This window comes from Mauremys mutica, chromosome 13 (assembly GCF_020497125.1).
Source record: "Mauremys mutica isolate MM-2020 ecotype Southern chromosome 13, ASM2049712v1, whole genome shotgun sequence".
In the NCBI taxonomy this organism is placed as follows: Eukaryota; Metazoa; Chordata; order Testudines; family Geoemydidae; genus Mauremys; species Mauremys mutica.
Genome location: NC_059084.1, coordinates 19128569 through 19143946, shown reverse-complemented (window position 1 = coordinate 19143946; position 15378 = coordinate 19128569). Strand labels below are relative to the sequence as shown.

General features: G+C 46.1%; 1 protein-coding gene across 1 annotated transcript in view; it reads left to right on the top strand.

Annotated features, from left to right (window-relative positions):
- Positions 1-10720, top strand: part of LOC123348915 (adenosine deaminase-like) — a 36952-nt gene extending 26232 nt beyond the window's left edge. Inside the window, exons 7-11 of the mRNA XM_044986614.1 lie at positions 2240-2311; positions 3468-3569; positions 5329-5396; positions 5917-6046; positions 7566-10720. Coding sequence (XP_044842549.1) covers positions 2240-2311; positions 3468-3569; positions 5329-5396; positions 5917-6046; positions 7566-7670 — 477 coding nt within the window. The 3' untranslated portion in view covers positions 7671-10720. The remainder of the gene's footprint in view (positions 1-2239; positions 2312-3467; positions 3570-5328; positions 5397-5916; positions 6047-7565) is intronic.
- Positions 10721-15378: the final 4658 nt, after the last annotated feature.

Here is a 15378-nt window from a genome sequence, read left to right as displayed (position 1 = left end):
AACAGCGGACCCTCCGCAGGCACGCCTGCTGGAGGTCCATCGGAGCCACGGGACCAGAGGACCCTCCGCAGGCACGCCTGCGGGAGGTCCACCAGAGCCGCGGGACCGGCGAGCGGCAGAGCGCCCCCCGCGGCATGACGCCGTGCTTGGGGTGGTGAAATGTCTAGAGCAGCCCGTCTCCTTGGTTGGGAAGTTCTGGGTTATTTAGAGCCAGAGGAGGCTGTTTGGAGGGGATGTCTTTACAGCAATCGGGGGCTGTGTGATTGCAGCTCATGTAGACATACTTGAGCTAAGCTTTAATCCAGCTATCTCAGATCGTGGAGCAGTGACGGTGTGAGAGCACATGCTTCGGTGTGGACTGTAGAGACCTGCCTGTAACCCTGTGTCATTCTTGGGCAGCTACCCCACACTGTAGCGTGCACTGCTGCAGCTTCACTGCTTTGGAACCTGAGCTAGCTAGATTAAATGTAGCTCTGTATGTCTGCCCGAGCTCCAGTCGCACCTGTGATTGCGGTGTAGACATACCCTGAGAGTGGAGGTGGAGGAGATATTCCTGGCTTTCCTCCTCCCCAGCACACACCCCCTCGCCCACAGAAATCTGTTTTCTAATCCACATAGTGCACCAGAGGGGATACATAAATGAACAATAAAAGTGAGCAGACACATTGGCTCTTAATTTGCTTCATGTGCGTGACTTTGGTAAAGTGAGCTGGCAAAATGATGGGAATTGGGCAGGCAGGGAGACTCGCACTGGGCGCCATTGCCCCGAGAGCTGGCCTGTGCATTTAACACACATTGGAAACAAAATAGTGTTTAAAACAAAACTTTGTTTATCTTTAAGACCTCTGGCTTCAGAACCACCTCCTGCAGTCCTGACACAGTCAAAGCTTTCACAGACTTCAGCAGGAGTTTTGCCTGACCACAGAATCTTTGTCTTAAATTGTTGACTCTTGGTTCTTTGAAACACATTGCTCAGAGCCCTAACCTGAAGGCCCTGTCATGCTTCATTGAAGTCAATGGCAAAACTCTCATTGACTCTTACTTAATCAAACATAGAGATCAGTAGGAGGAGCATTGCGCTCTGATAGTTCAGAGCCCAATCCAAAACCCACTGGAGTCATTCCATAGATATCGTGTGTGTGTGTCGGGGGAGGGGGGGGTTGAATTAATCTGTTCATCCTCGGAACTCCCCAAATTAACAGTTTCTGACACGATTGAAAGGCCAGTGTGAAGGGAAGGGAGGTTAAGCATAGCCCTGACTGAATGGTCAGCCTTCGGGGTAACTGTCTGAGTCCCTGTTCTGTGCAGGACATATGACAAGTGTGTGTTAAAACAAAGCTATCATTGCAGACACAGGGAGTCTCTATTTAATTTCAGATAGACACAACTAGGCTTTTCTTATTAACATACCAAGCAGAGCCGTGTCTTACCCAGTAGTTCAGAGCGGAGCCTGGATATGCAGTGGCTGCAAACCAAGTGGAAAATTCACAAAGCACATGAAAAATTCAGTAATATAAAACAGCAACTTCCTGAAGGGTGTGTGTGTACGTGCGTGCTGCCTCTGGTAAGATCCGTATAACATCAGCTCAGTGCCCATGCTCAGGACTTTGGCGTTTGGGATTTTCCAGATCTGTAGAATCCTGTTTAGTCACTGTTTAGTCACCTCTCTAGAACAGGTACCGCTCAGGCGACAGCCGTGGGAACTTCCCCCCCTGCCACATCACCTCAGCCAGCGTGCCTCAAGGGGAGGACAATCTCCATGGCTCAGTTAGTTTTTGGTCTAGCTGCTGAGACTGCCAGCAAGAGGGACAGTTGTAGTTGTGGGGGTGTTTGTGTGATGTGGACACCAGGGACTGGACTGAGACTCACCAAACTCGCTGCATGTGGGCTATGAATAGCTGCCAGCCTTTGACTGCTTTCATTGCCTAGTCCTGGCTGGGCTTCCCAGACACTCACCTACCCAGCTCCTACGCTGTCTGAGATTGGTAATTATTTTCTTCTTGTTTTGATTGTGTTGCTCCACAGTCGTTACTCCTGGGGTGGGAGCGGTTGGCTGCTCTAGAGCTCTCAGCCTAATGATCAGTTGAAAGTATTCGCTCTGTCTTGCAGGCAGAGAGTAGTCGGTGGGGGGGCTGCTGTCCTGATAATTTGTTCACATCTCTCCCCCCTGCCCCCGTCTCTGTGCCTCCCTAAGCCCACAGCAGCATTTTCACTCTTTGCTTCATGTGGGCTTTTCCAGGAAGCTGAAAGATGTGGCATTCATCGCACTGTCCATGCTGGGGAGATTGGGCCACCCTCTGTCATCAAGGAGGTAAGAAACCCCAGGGCAGGGCAGTGGAATAAGTTAAGCAGAGCTGCAAAGTACTCTGTATTGTAATGCAGGGAACAAAGGTAGCTAAGGCCAAATCCTGGCCCAGCACTCAGTAGCCCCTGGGAGCTAAATCCCTCCATTGCTCTAAGGGAACAGAGTAGGGTGGATTTGATTTAAATCACTAGTCAGGAAGACTCAATTTAATTGTGGATTTCTACATAAAAATACATTTTTGTTGGTTGTTATAACCTTAATACATATTCTTCACAGCTCAGAGAAAGATGTGGGTTTCATTTTTAGAAGGTACACACTATACATTTTTAAAGTGATTTATTTTGAAAAATTTTCAGATTAGTTTTACAGCTATATCAGAAAATGAATGATTGTTTAGTTATTTCATTTACCAAAGGTGATTAAAAGAGATATTTATGAAGTCATTGGGAGGTGAACTATCTCCAATTCAACAGGTTAATCATTAATATTTGGAGGATTTTCTTGCCATGCTGACTAGGAGGAGAACATCACCAGACAGACTTATAAATTATTTTATTTAACTAAAACAACAATGTTATATATTCTGGATTTTTTTCTTCAACAGCAAAACTAAGCATCTCTGACGGTATCTTCCAGACTGATCACTGAGTCCCATTGAGTAGATAGAAAAATTAACCTAAACAATCTATACAGATGCCCCTGGAACCCCGTAAATTGGATCCCTAATCCATGAACTATTAGAACTCACTTACAAAACTATTCTTAAACATTACATGAATATATTGTCTCAGACTATAGAATTAGAATTTATAATCCCTATTCATTGATAGACATTATAGCTCAAAAATATACCTTAATTAAAACTATCTTTTTTTCCTCAAAAAAATCTGATTTAAATAAAATCAGATTTATTGTTTTTAAATCATTGATTTTTATCCACCCTGGAGCAGAGTCTGTGCATCATAAAAAGAGGGAGCCGAAGCCTCATATAGCGCTCGGAAGGAGCAGGCCCTCCTAAGAGCTGAGCCCCCATGTCATGCATGCAGGCAGTGGACTGGAATCCTGGCATGGGGTTTGGAGCTCCTGTGGGCCTGCCTGATCCTCTGTGGAGCAGGAGTCAGGCCCTTGCACAGAGACTTTACATGTTTTCTATTCTCTACAGGCAATCAATGTCCTGAAGACAGAACGGATCGGCCACGGCTACCATGTCCTGGAAGACCCAGCCCTTTATAGAGAGCTGTTGAGTAGGAAGATGCATTTTGAGGTAATGACTAATTCTGCAGGGGTGGCAGTTGTGTAACCATCACCTTGTTCTGTCTGAGAGTGAGAAATCTGCCCTTGTTTGGGTTGCATGACAAGTCAGCACTTTGGATACTGAGCATGGACATAAATGTCTTTACTATAGGGGTGAAATTGCTGCCACCTGGAGTCTAAGCGCTGACAGCATTTGGAGTGAAATCTGCCCGCCACACCACAGTTTGAATTTAGCTGAGGCTCTTGGTGGAAACCAGACATACAAGGCTCTAGCATTTAGCTAACTGGGCTGTTGAGCAGAAATGTGATGTCACCAAGGGCATACAAGTTGGGATCCCTCTCTGTGCTGAGTGCCAGAGGTCACGTCATGCTCAGCCTGGGGGAAAGGGAGCCTGTATTATCTAGTCCATCTTCAGCTGATGCTTGGAGCAGCACTGGCTCTCTGAGTAGAGAGATGCCTTTACCCCTTCCCAGGCAGAGGGTGAGTGACCGTGGTGTTAGACTCACAGGAGTCACAGTGGGGAGAGTGGTGGCAGGTGAGATCTTGAAGAACCTGGTGCTTCTGAAAGGTCCCAGCTTTGGGAGCATGTCTTCCTCAGACGTGCAAAAGAACAAAACCCGGTCTGGGCCTTTAGTATATACTAACCAGTACAGTAGACCCTCAAAGATACAAACACCAGAGTTATGGGCTCACTGGTCAACCGGACACCCTCTGGAACAGGAAGTAATCAGGTAGCAGCAAAGACACACATGCACAAAAAGCAAATACTTTACTCACCCAGGGCTTTAGCCCTGGGACTCGTGGCTCCAGCTTGGGGACAGGTGGTTAGGGCTGCAGTTGCAGGGTGAGGGGGGTCAGGGCTCCAGGCAGGGGGTGGGTATCAAGGCTTCTGACCCTCTGGAGCACTGGGGCTCAGGGCTTCAGCCCCTGGCTCCTTTCCAGGCTTCAGCCCCAGCACTCCCCCCGTAGCTAGAGCCTGGTGCCCTCTGCCCTGCTGAAACGGGAAACAGAGCCGTGGGGAGCCCCAGAACCCGCTGCAGGGCAAAAGCTGGGAACAGAGCTGCAGATCTGAAGCCCTGAGCCCAGGCACCCCCTCCGAGGCAGAAACCGAGAGCAGAGCCAGGGAACTGAAGCCCTGAGCCCCAGCGCTCTCCCCAGATCTAAAGTCCTAAGTCCTGGTGCTACCAAGCGTCAGAAGCCCTGACCCTTCCCCCTCCCCACCCACCCCCGGGCTTCAGCCCCAACTCCCCAGTGATTGAAGTCCCTAAGGTCTTGTTCAGCGTTATGAATATTTCAGAGTTGGATAACCTCCATTCCTGAGGTGTCTGGAACTCCGAGGTTCTACTGTAAAACCGTCCTGAGCAGCTGGCTGTGGTCACATTCCTAGCCAGGCTTTCCTTTACACATGGCAAAGTCATAGGTCACTGCTCCCTCGGATGGGGGCTGTTCTACCAGAATGGCTGGGGTGGGGAGGGAGGGAGAGGTGGGATGGGAATGACAAGGGGTTCTGTGCACGGGCAGAAACCCATAGCCGGAAAATAAAAGTGCTCAAAAATGTTTATATCCAGCAGACATGGGGGTAAATGCTCGTTGCAGAGGCTGGGATTTAATGATCGCTATTGTTTTCCCAGAGCTGTAAATCTGCATGGTGCTTTTCAGGGCAGTCCCTGCCTGGAGAGTTTCCGAATTTGTTTGCAGTAGTATTATGGAAGAGACTGAGTCTGCCTTTTTTTTTTTTTCTTTGTCCCCCCCTCCCATACGCATATAGACCTGTCCTTGGTCCAGTGTCCTCACCGGAGCATGTGATCCAGACTTCAGGAAACACCCAGTAATTCAGTAAGATGTTTAAATATATTATTTTCAAGTAACTAACTCAGACTTCACTTATGTAAAGCTGCTTTATTACCTCATATGAGAAGCAAGTTCTAACCATTTGTCAGCGTATTGTGCATCACCAAAGGGACCAGTTCAGAGGAGCTGTAACAAATATGCTGATAGATTTTTATCCTTCAGGAGACCTTTCTGCCTGCGTCAGGCCCCTGCTCTGAGCAGACAGGAGGCCAAGCCCCGGATTGCAGTGCATTGCTGTGGGCTCTGGAGCAGGTAGCGGGGCCAGACACTTTGAACGTCCGTCCAACAAACAGTTTGTTGTTGCGTTTAAAAAGTAGGATGGTGAATAGCAATGTGAAGTTTTGCAATGCAAACTACAGCTTTGGTAGGAATTTCTCTATCTAGCTGGATACAAAGTAGCCAAACTGGGTGGAAAGCTGTGGGGGTTTTAGTGTATTTTACACTTGGAAAAACACAAACTATGCGAACTCTAAGATTTGTCCCACTTTAAATTCTGTTTTCCCAGGTTTAGGAAAGATAAAGCCAATTACTCCCTGAACACTGATGACCCGCTCATTTTTAATTCTTCAATTGAGACTGATTACAAAATAGCTAAGCAGTCCCTGGACTTCACTGAAGAGGAGTTCAAGAGAGTGGTAAGTTGTTGTGGGGTGTTCTGTGCAAAGCCGCGTGCTGGAGCCTAATGTGATCCAGCGTTTCTGAGATAAATCTCATTTTTAAACATAAAACTGGAAGACAGTTCAGTGGCGTTAAAACTGGAGGCAGAAAAAGCTGAATTATGTGGGGCACAACAGCAGTGTGAAGATAGTTTTTTTTTGAGTCTGCTTCAGCTGGTGCGGGTGAAGGGGTGCTGGCACTGAGTCATCATGAGGCATACAAATGGCCATCTGCAATGAATGCAGAAAACCGAGTACAAGTTCTGTGGATGTTTAGATCAGAATGATCTGCAGAGATGCAGCACACTTGACTCTAGCTTACTGCATGGGGTAGATGGAAATTGTTCACTGAATAGTTGCTCAGACTGGAATTGAGCAACAGAATGTGGGGATGTCAGTGGCAGGTCACTCGCTGCCCTTCCCTGTCTATTTGACTATGATTACATGTGCAAATATGTGTACACGTATGTGTTCAGTGGGAGCGTGCAGTTAGGCCAATGTGACTGCTATGCAGCAAACCATTTGGTCACAAAGTGGGCATTTGCTTTTGCCATTATTTATAGGGTCCACATGGTGTCTGTCATTTTTGCATGCAGATTGGCATGTACAGTGTCCTGAAAATCTAATAATTCTGTTTTTCATCTGCCCTTGTACCTAAGATAAAGGGACAGAAAAATAGTCTGATAGAGTTTCACTTGTTTATGGGTAACCTCTGATGCTTTCCTGTTTCCCCGTTAGAGGTGCACTGGGTTGAAAGGAGATGTGTACTGTCCAGGCATTCATGCATCCTACCATATCTTGGAAACCAGCTGATTTCCTTTGTGTGTGTTGGAGCTGAATTTGCAGAATGCAGCTTTGCAGGAGAAAGCACTGGGCCTGTATCAGGGGCCTCATTTAAGGAGCAAGAGTCTGTCTTCCTGGAGAGTAGACTATGCTTTAGTCCTTCCTTCCAGCTGTAGAAAGCTCTGATCTTTATACCGTTAAATCCATGGGCAGTTTTGCTGCAGGCTCCTGCAGAAGACGAGCCGTTCCTTTCTGTTTAATGAAAAGAAGCTTATTAATTAGGGAGAGAGACATTTCTGTAAATTGTTAAGGGAAGCCAGTAGTGAACTTTGTTACAACAGCAGCATATCAATGAGGGCCTGATCCAAAGCTCATTGACGTCAATGAGAGTCTTTCCCTTGACTTTAATAGGCTTTGGATCAGGCCCCTGAACTGCACATCCTGGAACCCGATAAAGGAATTTAAGATACATTGTTTATCTCTTGCGTTTTTTTAAGCCCCTTAGAAACACTGGGTAGGAACCGGTTCCTTTGAAAACTGAGGCTGCTGAAAAGAGCTCAAGAGTAGCAGTGCTAACAAAAGCGCTCACTTGACTTACACCAACTCACTCACTAGCTCACACTCACTGATGCACAAAGATTTGATGCACAACCCCACACTCACACATGTGGGTATTACCCAGCTATATCAGTCTTTTTTTTTCTTTTCCTCCCAGAACATCAATGCAGCTCAGTCCAGCTTCCTGCCTAAGAAAGAAAAGAAGAAGCTTCTCAGTAAACTGTATGAAGCCTACGAGATGGCCCCGAACAACCCATCCTAATCCTGCTTCTACCAGCCGGCAAGGTGCATTCACCTCTCCCCATGTGTGCTCGACTCCTCTTTGCTTTAGTGGGAGCATGACACCAGCGCATAATACTGGTATTATTATGCTGACCTTTACAGTCCGAGGCATATACTATAAATCAGTATTTTCATGGTTCCCACCATATATACCTACCTACAACACCCACATACTAAATACATATCTGGTTTCCTATATTTCTGATGCACAAATGTACAGGTGGCATTTTCTGGCATAATTTCATTGTGACTTATGCTGGTTTTACATCCTGGTGTAAATGAGAGCAAAATAAGGCCCTCTTTCTTTGTGGTGGTGGTGACAACATTTTTATGCGACTTTTTGGTGCTCTAGTTCCCTTGCTGATCTACCATAGTCCCTCTCTGCACTACAAACGTAATCATGTTGAGCAGCAGCTGTGGTCAAACCATGGTAGAAGACAGGTTTTTCCTCCCACCTTGTTTGTGTGCGTCGAACTGGGTAAAATGCAGCTTTAGTCACCCCAGAGCCATTCATGACTTTGCCTTGTATTTGCTGAGTGCAAACTGAAACATGCCAGTGACCTAACTCAAAATGTTTCAAATGTGGCCATTTGTCTAGTGTGCAGAGGCCAGGGAGGGACCTCCCTTTTACAGCCTTTAGCCCATTGGTTAGGGTACTGTCCCGGAAAGGGCTGCTCAGCCTACTGATAAGACCTGACTGGACCAGAACCCAAGCTGAGCACAGCTGACCTGAGAGTGTCAAGTCTTTTTCGGAACGGACCTCCTGAACCAGTCCCAATCTACATCATCACCGCCACCACCTTGTCTTTAGGGCTCGGCCTGGTAGGAGTTAGTCACTCCTGACTCCTCCTCCTCTGGCCACCTCTTGCCCATGGTGATGCCTGCGTGTCCCCTTGCCAGCTGCCCCCACCTCGCTGCGCTGAGGTATTGCAATTTGTCAGCATGCCCAGCCCCGAGGGTCAGGTTTTTTCAGATCTGACCCTGACAGACCTACTCTTCTACCTTATGAAGAAGAAAGAATTGAACGTGGGTCTCACACATTGAAGGAGACCGCCTTACCCATTGGGCTATGGGATATTCTGGTGTGGGGCTTTCTCCCTCTCCCCTGTGAAAGCCGTTCTACTGTATGTAAATAATTAAATCGTCATTAGAGCTGGGACTTCAACTTGGGTCTCCCACATTCTAGATGAGTGCCCTAACCACCAGGCTATTTTCACTTCATTCCTAGCCCAGTGACTCTTCATTGTCATTCAGAGTGGCAGTTCATAGTCATGAGAATGCCCTACCCATCAGGATATAGAGTCACTTTGCTGCTGCTCAGGGAGACTTATTCAAATCCCTTTTCCACATCTGACAGAGGGGGAACTGAGCTCAGGTCTCCCACCACTGGGCTAAAGGTTAGAAGTAAGGTGGTCATCCTCCCCCCACAACTCACACCCGGCATTTCATGATTTCTTCTTTGCTTTTGACAAATGCCCCAAATTGAAAAATGTCATGTTGGAATGAAACCTTTTGCTTCAACTCGACTTTTCAACTTTTTGAGTCACCATTTTTTGTTTTAAATACTTGTTTTCAATTCAACCCAAAATTAATTTTTTTTTAATTGTCTCAGAATGGCCAGTGAACCGAAAAATCCATTATTCACCCAGTTGTAGTGTGCGTGTTATAATCATACGAGAGAACCCTCTTCTGACGCTGGTAGATTCCTAAATAAATAGTTTATTCACAGTTTATTCTTGTTTGTATGGATAGAAAAGACAGTGTTAAAACACAGTTTGGCCATAACGGTATGTACAGAAGGTTTATTTTGTATTATAAATGGGGACTAAGAACAAGATGGAAAATGCAGCAGTGGTTGCACTTAGGCTTTTTGGTTGCAGAAATACAGTAACTTTTTTTTTAATTTAGCACTTATTTTGTACTTTTTTTATTTATTAAAAAAAAAAAAAGCTGTATCGCAAGACCTTAAATCTCCAAAATGTGTCTGCAGATGAGAGCATATAGCTGGGCTTCAGGACATCAGAGGGAATGTTTGGGGAGTCCAGAGGCCTCCAGAGGTTTGCTGCATGTACATATAAAGTTAGTGCACATGTTTACAATTTCAGGACAAAATTCTCCTCTCCGATTCTCCACTCCAGCATTCTGCACTTCGCATGTGAGTCAGACTCCCAGGGGCTGAATTTTGCTCTTACTCTATTCTATTCTATTTTTTTTTTAAGATTCTTAAAAATGTGGTTAACTTCTATGTTCATTTTTTCAGCCCTCTTTCTGACATAAGGTAACTTTCAGGCACTATTAGTAGAACTAAGTGAATAAACTAATGAGCTACTGTCCAATATATGTCCCAGATGCCACAAGTGTTTCAGAAGGTACTTAGCAGAATTCTTGCTGGAAGTCCTGTCTTCAGTATGTTTGAGAATTTACAAAGAAAATATTAATATAATTCCAATGCCATTTTGGTGCATTATGACACTGTTCTCCTTTTTATGCAAAGAAATGATTGCATGTTTGGTTGCATGTAGGTTTCAGATACTTTTACCTCTGAAGAGTCTAAACAGGGCTGAGGAAACTGGTGGGGGGGGGGGCGCAGGGAGTGGGGAGAGCCCCAGTATCACAAATGGCTGCAAAGACCTGGACCCAAAGCTGCCAACACCAAAAAGTTGCCTTTGATAAAGGGCTACGTTCACCATTCTCCTAGACATTGGAAGACGGCTGGGATTTACTGCTCTGATTTCAGACATCAGCAAGCCAGTGATGGGCTGCTATATTGATTTTTATAAATGAATACAAAATGCTCTTCTCTTAAATACATTGTGCGTATATACACAAATATATAAATGAATTATTTTTTTAAAGCCAATTATAAGTTGTCAGTGTTAAGAAATGATTCTAACATTTGTCACCCACAATCTTATTTTGTTTGGAAATCTCTCTTCAGAAATAGCTTGTGAGAAACAGCTGTTTGCATTCTGGAGACGCTAAGTGAAATGTTGTTCTGGTTTAATAAAATAACTTTATATTTAACAAAAATAATTTTATTTCTAATTTCTGCTTAAAGAACTAAAGAGAGTGTTAAATTCTGCACCATTGTTCTAGCCAAATGTGACCCACATTGTTAGAACCTGGGGAATAATGGGCTCTGCAATTACATTTATATATAAAATAGCATATCACCAAAATATTAAAGATAAAACATCTACCTACTGACCACCATCACTAGCTGCTGTTTTGACAGGACCTACAAAAAAGAAACATGTTATGAATTCTTCCTTACTGTAGTTCCATGGGTAACTTTTTTGAAATTTCCTCTCACCTCCATATACTTAGGGCATCTGCAGGCAATCGCAAACAGTGGTGGAATCTATGCAGTTATCCTGAGTGCCACAAGATGGGCTCAAGTTGCTTGAAGGGAGTCCCAGAATTCGAGGGGGATGGATGGAAGCAGAGGTCAGGATGAACCCGTTTTCCCACTTAGCAGAAGTGTAAATTGGGAATAGCGTCACTGAAATCACAGGAGTTACACCATTATAGAATGGATGCATCTTGGATCAGAATCAGGCCCTGGGTGTACACATGGCAGATGTCATTCAGTAACTTTTGGGCCTGACTTTTTTTTTTCTTTCTTTCTCATAATGGTACAAATCAGGAGTAACTCCGTCGAAGTCAGTGGAGTTACACTGATGTGGGAGGAGACTCCTGTTTGAAGTGCAAACGTGTTTCTTGTTCAGACATTGAAGGCTCACAACTTCCTCAGCGCTGTCGATATGAGCTGTTCCAATTTCACACATCATTTCCCCCATTATGCTCAAAGAAAGAGACATGTCACTGCCAGAAGTGACAGTGTTATTACTGGCCACTGGGCTGTGATTTTTCTGGCATGTAGTCCAAAAACAATGTTTTGTTTGGTTTTTTTTCCTTCTGGGCTGTGAAGAATTAATCAGAGCTGTGAGGCAAAGCTGAGCTTGGAACTGTTCCCTCTGTGGCCAGTTAGATCCTCATGTCAGCTCACTTTTGGAGGCCTGCTTTTGCAAGGGTCTTCCACCACTATGTGTCTGTGATCAGAGTTTCACTTGCACTTCCCATTGAAGTCAGTGGGAGCTCTGTGGGCCCAGCATCTCTGAAAGCCAGAATGTTACTGAATAATATGATGTGCTTGTTCTTTCAGTACAATTGGTGATGGCAGCTGACCTGTAGGGTGACTAGCATACTTCCCTATGCTGAATATGGGACACCTGGTAAAATTGTTCGCACTCAAGCGAGTTCAACGGCAATCAGTCAGGACTGTGTAGTACAAACGTTCAGATTAACATCAAGTTGACTGAGCCCCCATTAAAAAGAAATACAGTTTAGTTGGATTATTTATCATCTTATCTGTAAGGCTTTAGGGTTCACACTAGGGATATAAATACCATTTTAAAAGTTAACCGTTTAAACGATTAAAATATGACTTTTAAAGCATTAACCGATTAAGTGACTGGAGCCGACCCCGCTGGTGGGGCGGGGGCCAATCCTGCTGGAACGTCTGGGCCGCTCCAGCTGGGGCTGAGGCTGCTTCTTCCTCCTGCATAGGGCTCCTGGGGCCGGCGCAGGGTAAACAGTTAAGGTGAGTTAACTAGTAAGACTATTGCTAACCGGTTAACCTTTTACATCCCTAGTTCACATGGGGAGAGATGATACATACACTCCTTCCCCCTGCACGCGCACACACATGGGGAGAGGTCACACACACACACACACACTCCTGTACACCTCTCTCACACTGGGGGAGAAGGGGGTGACTGGGTGATTGACTGAGCCAACCCTCCCTGCCAGGTGCTCTCTGCCATCCATGCGTGGCTGGACCTCCAGGTGGACCAGCCTCTCCTGGTAGCTAGCGCTGCGTCTTCCCAAGGCAACATGTATGGGGAGGAAGGATCACATTCCCCCCCACTGTGATTTCTGCCAGGGTTCACACCAGAATGTGGCCAGTACCAGTCTTTCAGCACTGTGTGGGAGGGAAGGGATGGGAGCTGCTTCCAGCCTCAGGGGAGGAGGGGCAGTGGAAGGGATAATCTGGCCTGTGTCTTTGCAGAACTCATCTCTCCCCCGCTCCATCTCCGGTTCCCTGTGGCTGGAAGCAGCTTGTCCCTTCCTGCCTGCACAGTGTTGAAAAGCAGCTAACACCTCCAGGCTGCTGCTGGCCACTGCCATACCCACCTGCCTCTTGTCCACTGGCTACAGCATGGGCAGGAAGGGATTAAGTCCTCAGGATGCATTGTGTATTGGGGCCCAAGAAGCCTGACTGCAGGGGGTTCAGCAAACCCAGCCAGAGAGGTGATTCAGCAGGGGAGGGTGCCTAGGGATGGGGCAGCCCCAGGCTCCCTGGGGGTAGGATGCAGGGTGGGGAGGAGGATGCTAAGCCCCTGCCCCAGGGGCTGCTGTGGAGCCTGCAGGTTTGGGGCATGAACAGGCTGGAAATGGCTTCCCCCCTGCCAATCCAGAGCTTAGCTGAGTGGCTTCCCTGGGACAGCGCTGTGTGAGGCTTTGGCACAGGCAGGGCCAGGCCAGAGACCTTGAGCTTTCCCAAGGCACCAGCCGAACCAGAGGCAGTGGGGGAAGGAAGGAGCCTGCCCACCAGGTTGATAAGCTGAGCACTCCAACCAGGGGCTGGTTCTCTGCACAGCACTGGGAGCAGGATGCCCCCTGCAGGGGGGATAGGCAGGAGCAATGGGGCTGAGGGGTGTTGTGAAGGGGCAAAGCAGGGAGGACAGTGAGAGGGGGAGCATGTAAAGGGCCGATGGGTGGACAGCAGAGACAACACGTAACCAGCTGGCATCTGCCACCTGCCCTGGTTGCTATCCCCAGTCCACTCTCATGTGGAAGGTGCTCCAGCACTTGGGAGCATATGAAACTGGACAGCACTGATGTCATTTGAAATAGGTCCTGGCCCTCTATTCCCCCCATAGATGTGATCTAGTGTGATGAGTTTATGATTCCACATTTTAGGGGATAGAAGTGGGGAGAAGAGAGACCATTGCGCGCGCACCCACACAAAAAACCCACTCAACTTTATTATCTGAGAGTTTGTGTTCTTTATTACAACAAGCTTAGTTTATCAAACAATTATTTTTATCATGAAAAATGTCTCAAGTGAGAGCATGTGAAACTTTTTCAGGAAGAACTCTCTGAGCTGGATGGAAGCTGGAAGAGATTAGTCTGAATTTTGTTAACTGTCAAAAACATACCAAAATAAAAAAAAGTAAATACCACACAGCTGTTTCTGCCCTTTTAACAGTATCTTAAAACCCTATGACCCCAAATGGTGCCCAGGTGTGGTGCTGCTGAGCCTGAAGCTAGAGTTTGTCCATGCACCTGTGAACATTGGTCCTTTTCTAATTCCCAGAAAGCAGCCACACAGGTTAATAGTGTCCAATTAATGCAGCAGGAACTGCTGTCACCCCTCCCTAGCTGATCCCCATGACTGCAGGTGTCTGTGTAGGCAGCACTAAATATCTGTTCACCTCTGTGCTAAGCTGGTTACAGAAGGAAGGTGAAGTAAGTGAAGCACTGAAATCTAATCTATAGGAACAGGAAATAGTCTAAATGTACAGAGTTTAAAAAAAAGTACCTTATACAGTAAAGGCTGAAGTGTACATTTTAAATTTCCAATAGAGGAAAATTGTTACTGAGGCACTTTGAGAGTGGGTCATGTGACTACCACCAGTGCAGTGTTGTTCTAAGCTGTTCTAGATGGGAGAAGAGTTCTGTGGATGTACCACTCACTCACAAGCTTCCTCCAGATATCGGAACAGAATGGTCACAGCAGAGGCATTTAAAGGGAAAATTCCTTGTTCTGGTTTGGCTCTCTCAGTTGGCAGCAGAGTTGATGGAATGTTCCCTTTTTTATAGTGTATACAGTAGGGCTGTCAAGGAATTAAAAAAAAATGTGATTAATTGCACAAACAATAGAATACTATTTAAATATCCTGTAAAAATGGTAAACAAAAGAAATTGTATTTTTCAATTCACCTAATCCAAGTATGGTAGTGCACTCTTTATCATGAAAGTTGAACTTACAAATGTAGAATTATGTACCAAAAAACCTTCATAAAAAAAATTGAAAAATTTTAGAGCCTACAAGTCTACTTATTCATCCAGTCACTTAGACAAACAAGTTGGTTTACATTTGCAGGAGATAATGCTGCCTGCTTCTTCTTTACTATGTCACCTGAAAGCAAGAACAGGCATTCACATGGCACTATTGTAGCTGGTGTTGCAAGATATTTACATGCCAGATCCACTAAAGATTCATATGTCCCTTAATATTTCAACCACCACTCCAGAGGACATGCATCCATGCTGATGATGGGTTCTGCTCGATAATGATCCAAAGCAATGCAGACCAATGCATGTTCACTTTCATCATCTGAGTCAGATGCCGCCAGCAGAAGGCTGATTTTCTTTTTTGGTGGTTCACGTTCAGCCAGGTATAGTACAAGGGGAACAGGGTGGGGAACCCAGGCCCACCCCCTACTCTGGATCCCAAGCCAGGGACCCTCTAGCCGCTAGAGTCTAGCGGCTGCCTCCCTGCTCTCCTTCTCAGACTTGTCCCAGGACTGCTTCCCCTTCAGCCCTGTACACCCATTCAATCCTCTGTAGCAAGGCCTGCAGCCTAGGGTTTTCCTTGGTTGGAGCTCCCCAGCGCTACT